This window comes from Pyxicephalus adspersus, chromosome 11, assembly GCF_032062135.1.
Source record: "Pyxicephalus adspersus chromosome 11, UCB_Pads_2.0, whole genome shotgun sequence".
Taxonomy (NCBI): Eukaryota; Metazoa; Chordata; class Amphibia; order Anura; family Pyxicephalidae; genus Pyxicephalus; species Pyxicephalus adspersus.
The window spans coordinates 3,082,184-3,093,249 of NC_092868.1; the positions used below are offsets into that span (position 1 = coordinate 3,082,184).

Genomic DNA, 11,066 nt, shown 5'->3' on the forward strand with positions numbered 1-11,066 from the left:
ATGCTTATCCTTCAACTCATCTCCAATGGGACCTGTTGGGTCCACAGAAATGCAATGCAAACCAGCCCAAAACTGTTATCCCATTGAAGTAAACAGGAATCTGCTGACCTGCGTCCAACTTGCATTCTCTCTTTAATCTGTCTATACATTCTGCTACTATAACTGTAGATATTATCCTTACATCTGAGCTTGAAACAACCCATACTTAGTGTAATCTCAGCCATATTTGCCTACTACTTGATTGCTGAATAAAGATGTAACCTACTTTGGGGTACCTAGTGTTTTCTTTCCTTAATTGGGTTGAAATTTTTTGGACTGATAATATATACCAAAGCATGAAAATGATTCAATTCTATCTGGGTGTGAATAATCTGGAAGTAAATTCTGATTCTCTCCCCTGAGGAAGCACATTTGTGCGAAACGCGATGGGTAAAAAAATAAACACTATTCTATATCTTTAAAAAAATTGAATTCATTGTATCCTTCAGTCAGCTCATGTAACTGCTCACTGCATTATTATCTGTTATATCATGAACTTTGTGTGATGAATATGATTATTTGTTGAAAATAAAAATCTGATGTTATATATATCCTGTTATATATATAACCTATCTGACCTATACACTGACTTCAAAACTCTGGTTACAAACCCATTCCATTTGGGTAATTACTGCACTACATTCCAAATGCTCATCAGTTGCAGGAAATCCACAAGGCTATAGTTGGGCAATGCATGTCTGATCTGCATGTCGGGTCCACCTCCCCTCCCCTCCCCAACCACTTTTTCTAAACCTATGTTAATAAACATTTTCTAACACAATGTTGAATTTAGTTATCCCAAAAATAAAACTGCACTGCCACCAGGATTTTACTTGACTGTGTCACTTCTGCACTGATACATCAACAAAGGAGGCAGATGATGACCCTGCATGATGCCTGAACAATGATAGTACCGTGCTTCTGGAGAAATAAAGCAAATAACGACACCTGGGGGTCATGTGATCTATGTGAGAAATTAAATATACCTACGTTTAATTGAACCCATTGTTTTTCCTCTACCCCTCATAGGTATTTCACGCATGCTATTTATAAGATAAACACTTTTATAATAAAAATTTATGCTAACTTATGATACATCATGTTTCTATGGGACATCCCCAATGACCAGCACCCATCAGATGGGGTAACTTCATTTTGCAGGGTAGATCTTCAATTAATAAAATGTATTCTCCCATTGACCCATTGCAGCTTAATGGTCTGTAGATGTGGTGGCTGCATTTGTTTTCTATTTTCATTACAAGTACAGAAAATACCTGTTTACCCTGATGTGAAGATTTTGCAGCTCAAATCACAAGAAAATCTTAGGCTGACAATGTTCCCCCTCTGTACGTTCTGTACTAGAACTGAGCGTTGTCACTCTAGAATCACCAGAGGTTAACATCGTGGAGAAAAAAAAAAGTTAATGCAGTCCCCGGATCTAAAGCTGCACTATATTTTATTTTTGTTTTTTGGGGTAGATACACTTAAATAGGTCTGCTTCCCGTTCAAGACAGCACTGAATGTGACTACAGTGAATGTTAGTTATTCAATAAGTTCCCAGCCAGTTACTAATGTGAACAGTGGCCAGTGTTCCCATTGGTTGGTGGTTGTCAGGGGCGGTCCTGCTCCTGACAACAACAAGCCAATCACAAACATTCCTGCATTATACCTTAACAATGGGGTCCCCTTTTTTAAAGTTTAAGTGGTTTGCAGTGAATGGGGTCAAACAACTTTAAATAACATACAAGGAGCACAAAGAGAACAGAACCTGGCTGCATTCACCCATTACTAGTAACCAGTGAATCAATTTATAGACAAAAATGTAAAACATCCTAATGTCCAAAATATTTGCAGAATTTTCTGGAATTCCCTTCCATCAATCGTCAAACAAAAATGCACGTATGGTAACACACATAGCAGATGTTGGTGCAATGTGGTCATCATTCTTCTGAGTGCACTATGTGCACAGGAGGGCAACCCACTATAGTGCATTTTTGGACTGCTAAGGGGCATTAGGCAGCCTATTGAAGTGAAAGGGCCACCTTAACCTTGCACAGCATGGCGACAAAGCACAGGAACCTAAGCGCATTCCTGCAGAGCACAGATGTGAATGGGCGCTGAGACATCCTGGGTACCACAACATCATATATATACATCTTGGGAACATCCTCGGACAGGTAGATGCTGCGGCAGCAGATAATGTCCATCAAGCTTCATAGGTGTTTTTTTATATCTTCTAATAGAAACTGCAGACAGGAGGCAAACTGACAAGGTCTTAGCTCCACCAATGTGATAGTTGGGATTAGGAACGGTTTATTGTGTTTATGTCAGTATAAATATCCATCTGCTGCCCATGCAAGTGCTGGTAAGAGAAAAAAAAAAAATCAAACACAATGCATCTGATGCAATAAAAGGTTCAACTTGTATTTCCTCCATTGGTCATGGACAATTTCTATAGGGATGTGTGGAAATTGGAAAGGATGATCTTCATAGAGACTGATCGGGTGAACATCAGCTAGGAGCCTATAGTGAAGGTACACAGTGGGCCGTGTTTCTATTGGCCGGTTATTGTTGAAAGCTTTCATGGTTTCGCCTTTTTTTTTGCAGGACCCAAAAGTGATTTGAAGCTCAGCAGGAGGACCTGGTAGAGCTATGGAAGACTCAAGGGCGCTGATTTATTAAAGCTCTCCGAAGCTGGAGAGGATACATTGTCATCAGTGAAGCTGGGTGATCCAGCACACTTGGAATGGATCTGGTCAACAATTGAAAACATGTGCTAAGAAATAGCTAACGACTTTTAGGAAATCCATTCCAGGTTTGCTGAATCACCCAGCTTCAGTGATGAAAGTGTATCCTCTCCAGCCTTGGAGAGCTTTGTTAAATCAGGGCCAAGGTCTTGGTTATTGCCCCACACTCATGGAAGTGTTGATTTCCCAGTTGGCTTTGGGGATCAGTTCTTCTAAACTTGGTGTTCTGCAGTGTGAGAACAGGGGCATTTCAAAGCCGAACTTCAGCCACATTCTCTTTTCCTAATTTCAGATGGAGAGGTAAATATCTGTCCATTTTTTTATTTTCTTCTCTACAACATTCCCTGGCCCCCATCTTTTCCATGGAAGTGGAGGGAAATCTCACCATTGGAAAAAGGAAAGGAGAGAAATAGAAAAGAGAAGAAAAAGAAGTTTTTACTTTCTTTTCTTTCCTTACCCTTCCTACAACATTCCCTCATAGTCTCCAACTTTATGTGATTGGAGGGATATCTCCCCACTGGAAAAAGGAAAGAGATGGAAAAGATAAAAGACAGAATAAGAAAAAGTTGTTGTTTTCTTTTCCCTCTTTTCCTTTTCCTTCATACAAAGTTCCCCAATGGCCACCAACTTTTTTTTTGGAAATGGTGGGAGATCTTGCCATTGGATGCAGAGACAATAGGAATATGACAAATGTGCCCACCCTTCCCCCTTGCTTGTGGAAACAAACAGCTTGGGTTTAGATTTTCATTTAATTTCCCCTAGTGAAATAAAAATATTCACAATGATATGAAGAATGATACATATATATATATATATATATATGTATATATATATAAAAACAATAACTCACCTCATATGTGTGATCGTTGTCTGCTGAGTTTTTCTGTTGTAGTTTATCTAAAGAAAAAAAAGAAAAAATGTTAATTTCTAGGCTGAATTTTTATTTCAAGGGAAATAGAACATTCTAATTCTAACACAACCAATGCAGCTTCATTTGTATCTTTCCCACAATCTCGTGCCGTGGCAGACATGCTGTCCAGTCACATGACTATCCTATGGGACAAAGCTGCTGAACTAATATGTCTCTGCATTCTTTTCCATAATCCCCTGTAAATGGTTACAATGGAACCACCTCAGTTCGGTTCCTTACCGTCATATTTCTTCTTTTGCACTTTGCTGGATATCCAGAAGGCCATGCCAGCAATCAGCACAGTGATGACTACATCACAGGTGACGATGCCAATCACAGCCCCAGAATCAAGATGCAGGCAATTTCCACAATCTACAGAAACAACACGAGAATATAAAAGGTTATGATGAGGAATTAAAGGGAAATAATTAAAGGAATGAAATAAAAAGCTGGAGAATGGAGAAAGAAACAAATAGGGAAAAGAGTGGAGGGGAGGAGAAAGAAAGAGAAAGTAAATAAAAAAGCAAAGTGATAAAATGGAAAGAAAAAAGGAAATGAAAAGAACAGAAAGGAAAGAAAAAGGAGAAAGATAGGAAAGGAAAGGGTGAGAAAAAGGAAAGAAGGGGAAGAAAATAATAAAGAGAAAAGAAAAGGAAAAAAAGAAATGAAGGAAAGAAAAGGATGGAAGAAATAAAAAAAAGATAATATGAAAAAAATAAAGGAAAGGAAACAAAAGGAAAGGAGAAGGGAAGAAACCAGGAAAAGAAAGGAAAAGAAAAAAAAGTGAAAAAAGAAAAAAAGAGGGAAGGAGAGAAAAGGAAAGAAAAAAAGGAAAATTCTATAAAAGAAATGTAAAAATAAAATGAAAGTAAATTAAATGAGAGTAAAGTAAAAAAGGAAGGATAGGAAAGGAATTGAAAATAAAATGAAAAGGTAAAGGGATAGAAAGGAAAGGCAATGGGATGAAAGACTGAGGGAAAGGAAAGTTAAATAAGTTGAAGCAAAAAGGAAGGAAAAGGAAAGTGGAGGAAAACAATGGTGAGAAAGGAAAATAGAAAGATAGCACAGGAGGAAGGAAAAAAAGAGAAAGGGAAATAAATGAGAAGGAAAGAAACAACATGATGCAAAAGGAAAGCAAAGCAAAAAAGAAAGGAGGAAAAAAAAGAAATAAAAAAGGAAAGGAAAAAACAAGGGAAAGGGGAAAAAGGAAATGAAGAGAAAAAGGAAGGAAAAGAGAAATGAATGGAAAGTAGAAGGAAAGAAAATGGGATAGAAATAAAAAAAAATGAAAGAAAAACAGCAAGGAAATGGAAAAGAGAAGAAAAGGAAATAGGAAAAGAAGGAAAGAAAAGAAAAAGAAAGTAAAGGAAAAGAAAAAGGAAATAAAAGGGAAAGAAGGAAAAAGAAAGAACTCTCACCATTTTGTCCAACAGCCAAGGCTACAAAAGAAAAAGTTGATAAATTTAAAACAATAATAATAATATTCATACTCCAAGATAGCACTGGTACTGGGGTCCTGGGTTTACATTTTGACTTACTTCAGAGACCTGACAGGAAGCTTACATAGAGCTCTATTTCACATATTGAATGTCCGGAACCTTGTGGTCAGCGCTAGATTACGTTTGAATGAGCATTTTTGTAGCAGTTTTTGTGTCATATTGTTTGAGTGTAGCTTGTGTTTATTACAACTGTAACAATGTCATCGACGTTCACTATGAACTCATCAAACCCTTCTGTGTAATGGAGATGATTAGAGTGGGGGATGATTGTGGTTCAAGTTAGGAGAACATCCTAAGGTGATAACATTATTACTCTATAGACAATTCAGCATACTTTCCCAAATGTCCCGGATTTTTCCAGCTTTTAGCTAAAATGGATCAGTCCTCCTCCTAATTATTGGGAGTGTGGGTACAGTATATGAGTATCATCACCCTGGGACAGTAAGGTTGTTTCTGGCAGGATCGCTAAATGAAAATTAATAAGAAGCTTGGAAAGATGAGGACTGATACAGCAGGCAACTCCAATTACTGTGCTGGCTGTTCTCTTGATACAAGATTTATATATATATCTATGGAGAAATGGTCAACAATCAGCTCTGACTCATTGTAACAGCCGGCTACAGGAAAGGAAGTATGACCAAAGGATTCTGGGGAAAAAAACCCAACCCCAGCTTCCTCATAGAAAGCAGAATTAAGCGCCCTGACCACGGTCCTGTTTTATTTGATTTTGTTATATGCATTGCAAAACTCTCCAGAAGCTTCCTCATTTAATTCAAAAGTTTAATCTCAAATAAATGAAAATACCAAATTCAAAACATATTTTTCCTGATTTATCATGTATATATAATAAACACTCCGGTGGTATTATTTTAACATCTATATGTTAAGTGGTCTTGTCTTCAGATACATGCATGCTAAGTAATGGAGCTGGGGAACATCTACTATCATGGAAGAACCTGGGTGATCCTGCAAACCTGAAATAGATCTGGTCCAGGATTAAGCTAAGAGCACATGTCCATTCCAGGTTTGCTGGATCACCCAGGATCTGCTATGATCGTCTACCCTGTCCAGTCTTGGAGAGCTTTAATAAATCAGGACCAATGTGTAACATTTCTGTTTGTTATTATTGCTAACGCTGATCATATTATTCATATTAGAGCTTTCTTCTATAGGAGGTTCCATGATTTTTATGTAATGTCAAGGTATTTGTAACACATAGGTTGAAGGAAACAATGTGAATGAGACTGAGCGATGGACTTGATTCACACAGGTTGAATTTATTTTATATTAAAAATAATTGTAATGATAAAACCTCTGTTATAAATCATTAGATAAATAGAATATAGAAAGATGATAAAGAGATCGATATGGGATGAATTCATAGATACACATGGGATGGATAGATATGATTATACTAATGATTGATTGATAGATATGAAGTTTAGAAGTTTTGCAAAAATTTACTTTATAATTATCCTGTATGGATTACCTATTTTTGCTATTACCATTATTATTAAATCTTCCTTATGTAGGTTGTTTTGTATTTTTTCAATTTTATATTGTTCAGTAAATGTTTTAGGGGTTGAAAATAAACTAAATAAATATTGGAATAGAATATAACAAAATCCCTTTGCATATATATATATATATATAGTATCTGTATTTTAATAATACTACTCATATTTATTTGTATGGGTTTTTTGTTTAATGTTTTTATAAAATGAAAAACAAAAATAAAACAAAAAGCAAAATAAATAAACAATTCAAATGAAATACAGACCTTAAAAAAAATTTCCAATGCTCTGCATCAGAATACTAATTTTTTGTAATTTTATTTTGGATGAATTATAAATTCACTACAATGAATCAGCTGTAGATACATGAACTGGATTTTTCAATGGATTGAAGTGATTGTTTGCACATTTCATCTTCATATGATTGTATGATTGAAGATAATATTCTCTATTTAATGTACAGTGCTGCGTAATATGTTGGCACTATAGAAATACAGTTTAATAATAATAATAATAATAAAATAATAATAATATTTGTTTTATTTATTGTGTTGTCCTGTTAGTAAATCAGCTTTAATGTAGTAGTACCAAAAACTTCAGAAGAAAATTATTAAAATTGTACTATTATGAAGTCCGATGTATTCCCGATGGGATTCAAGGTAAACTTGAATGCTTTCAGAATATCGCTCATTCGGTTCTTCAAGAACCAAACTTTTCAATATTCAAACAAAATTCTGCTGTTGAGGTAGAGATCGGACATTTCGGGGTAAGAACTGCTGATTTCTTCTGCCTTGTTCAGGGTTATTGTAGGATATATGGAACTTAATACATGCCAGGCTGTTTCCCAACCTTTTTAACATGGAAGAATCCCTTAAAATAACTTTCAGGTCTTATGGACCCCATCTATAATTCCCATATCCACAGCTCACAGTATATTATTATGGTGGTCAGTGGGAAGAATTCCTCTTACATTGCTGGCCATTGGGAAGAATGTCACCCTTACAGGGAGCCAAAAAGATCATTGGTGTCACTCATACTGACCCGAGAGGTACAAACTGCTCACTGCTCAAGGAACCCCGAGGAAACTTTGAAGGAAACCTGGTTGAGAAATGCTGATGTAGAGTTTTGCAATCATCACCACCACCAATATCATCGCCATCATTATCCTAATCATCATGAATTCCTGCTATGTCCAGGTCTCAATATATTTGAATTTATATTTTACAGCAAGCATTGGGCAGCACAGCGGCTGGTGGTCTGTATATTATATCATTGCTTTCTGCTATCAGTGAGACTGTTATCTCCTTATTGTGTCATTGTTATTAGGTACAAATCATTGCATCTAAGCAGTACAGAGAGCTTAGCCAGGAGATTGTCATTTTGTATTGTGTTATCTGTTGTCACAATTAATTTATTGCATATTTGTAAGAAAAAATCAAAAACATTTGCAATTTGTGCAATTCTAAAAAGGGGACTGTTATTTTTTAGTATGTCAGTGTCTTTTTTTTTATTGTTACAACCAATTTGTATCACAGTGGTAAAAAGCACTTAAAGACTGATTTACACCTTTCAGATTTTACCCTCCAAGATGTATAAAAAGTCTTCTCTTCATCTTTTTTTTTACTAAACCCAATGTTTCCAAGGCTCGTCTTCTAGGTTGGTGCATTTGGCTGCTGTGGTGATTTTCCAGGGACTAAATAAACTTCGGTGTTTGTATTCAGGACAATCAGATTCCAGAATTTTTAGAACAGCTCTAGAACTGAACCAGGCCAGATTCTATCATCACTTTCTATGTTCCCCAGGAATTTATTATATGGACAAAAATACATTGTTCTTTTTTTTCTAAGGTACTCACCCAGCACTGTCAGTAGCAGAATGGAGAGGGGTATCTGGCGAGACATTTTGTCCAGGGTACAGCTCAATCTTCCAATGGCAACTAACAAACTTTTTGGGTTTTCTCCTCCAGCGAACTTCTGTTCTTTTAGGATCTCATGGCTGGAAAATCTCCCCTTTACAAGGGCAATAAAAGACACATTGCAGCCCAGACCACCTCTGACTCTCAGTTCTTGTCCTTGTTTGAAGAGGAAGTGTATGCAGTGTGTGACACAGAGTAGCGGTCACAGGGCTCTCTGCCCAGCACTAAAGAGGAAAGACTTATGAAACCACATTGTAACATTTACTCAATTCAGGCATGCACATTGCTGCAGCTAAAAGACCTCATTGTTATTTCATGTGCTGAAAGCAAAGAAAAAAAAGAGATGAACACCAAGCCAATTTGTCCAAAAGATGACTTTGGTATTCCATCAGGAAACATCCAACATGTTTCAGGTGTCTCACACCACCTTCATCAGGGCTTTAGGGAGATCAAAAGTTGCAGTTTTCAAATTAGGAAATAATAAAGAGTAAAATGCACACAATTATAGCTGAGGAATGTATTTATTTATTTTAAAATGTTGGTTCAAATGGTTTAAAGGCTGCTGGCGGTTGTCAATTTTCAAGCTGAACACTAGAGGGCAGCACAATGACTGCAATGTCATTGTAGTGCCTATAGGAAAACCCCGTGTCCCATTAAATCCTTGCATTGTGTTTCATGGATGTGGAAGTCACACTAATTGTCTCAGCTATCTAGAATCTTTTAGGTCATTCCGAAAAAAAACCAGTTGGGGTTTGTCTCCAGGAAATTGACTGTTAACATCATGAAGTAGCAGCCCAAAAATGGTGGTATGGAATGAAACCTGCAGCAGCGGTGGTGGCCAATGCTGAATTAAATGGACATGAAACTGGATAAAAAGGAAGGGGAAATAATTTAGGGGGGAAGTAAAAGTTCCTCTTTCAGTAATGACAACATTATTGCTGAATGAATAGGTCTTTGGCCTATGGTCCAGGAGGAACGTACAGTGTGAGATCTGACCTGACTGAATATAGAGGATTTCAGGGTTCTTTAGACTCCTTTTTTAGGCAGATGGGAACAGAGCTTGGAGCTAATAGGAAACAGATCAGACTTAAAGTACTAGCTAAAAACTCAATACAAATAGATGAATTCTGACTTGGAACTCTGATTGGGAATTTAGGAATAGGACTTCTCAACCATTCAAGATAGAATATTTTTTTCTCAGCACCTCTGGCTAAAATTAGGAAATTCTGAAGATTTGTAGTGGGGTTGTTAGATGAACAGTTTGCTATGTATAACTATCTTCCTGAAGCCAGAAAAAAAGCTATTCAATAGCAATGTGTCAGTCAAAGGCAATAACAATGTCAGCGTAGCTTTATATGGTCCACTGAAGAAACAGGAAATAAAATGTATAAAAGACGATGAGACAGAAAAGATATAAAATAAATGGAAAAAATACGGAAAGATACAACAAGATACCACAATAGACACTAGACAACCAGTTAACAAGTTAACACAAGATAGTAAAAGATAGATACAATGCAATAAAATAGAGCAAAATGTACAAGATAAACAACATGCAACAAGATGGAAGGGATATGACAAGAGAAAGCAAGATAGGCAAAATAGGCAAATTACCACAAGATAGGAAATGTAAGACAAGAACTGTTAAGATAAAACATAATGAATGATAGACAACTAGAAAGACCAGACACAATACACAAAACATGAAAAGAAGATGATGGCAAACAAGATATGTCTAGGTACCACAAGATAGAACAAGATTCAGCATAATACAAGGTCGGACTGGATATAACTAGATACAACAAGATCGGAAGATACTATTAGGTAGGGCAAAATACAATTAGATAAGACATGATACAACAAGATATAACAAGATACAATACAAAAGACATGACAAAAGATAATGACGACAAACAAGAAATGCCTAGATACCACAAGATATTACTAGATACAAGACAGGACCCAATACAACAAGATAGAACAAGATACAAGAAAGGACAAGATACTATTAGGTAGGGCAAAATACAATTACCGGTAGATAGAACATGATACAACAAGATATGACAAGATACAATACAAAAGACATGACAAAAGATAATGACGACAAACAAGATATGCCTAGATACCACAAGATATTACTAGATACAAGACAGGACCCATTACAACAAGACAGAACAAGATACAAGAAAGGACAAGATAGAAGATAGAAGATTGGATAAGACATGATACAACAAGATATGACAAGATACACCAAAAACATGATCCCATTAGATATGAAAAGATAGGACAAGATACAACACGAAACAACAGGATCAGACTTAATACAACTGGATACAACAACAACAAGGACACAATACAACAAGAAAGGACAAGATACAAGATCAAACTCAATACAACGAGATACAAGTTAGGACAAGATACAATTAGAAAGGGCAAGATATA

At 36.3% G+C, this 11,066-nt stretch overlaps 1 protein-coding gene across 3 annotated transcripts in view; it reads right to left on the reverse strand.

Annotated features, from left to right (window-relative positions):
- Positions 1-8,847, reverse strand: part of LOC140340814 (uncharacterized) — a 16,871-nt gene extending 8,024 nt beyond the window's left edge. Inside the window, exons 1-5 of one of the 3 annotated variants that reach the window (XR_011922739.1) lie at positions 8,565-8,831; positions 5,115-5,135; positions 3,937-4,068; positions 3,637-3,683; positions 33-2,401 (exon numbers count right to left, since the gene is read on the reverse strand). Coding sequence is in view for 2 of the 3 variants with exons in the window: in XM_072426224.1 (XP_072282325.1) it covers positions 3,637-3,683; positions 3,937-4,068; positions 5,115-5,135; positions 8,565-8,610 (246 nt within the window). In the remaining variant the exon portion in view is untranslated. Of the gene's footprint in view, positions 1-32; positions 2,402-3,636; positions 3,684-3,936; positions 4,069-5,114; positions 5,136-8,564 lie in introns of all 3 variants that reach the window. The other 2 variants (XM_072426224.1, XM_072426225.1) reach the window with 2 other exon arrangements.
- Positions 8,848-11,066: the final 2,219 nt, after the last annotated feature.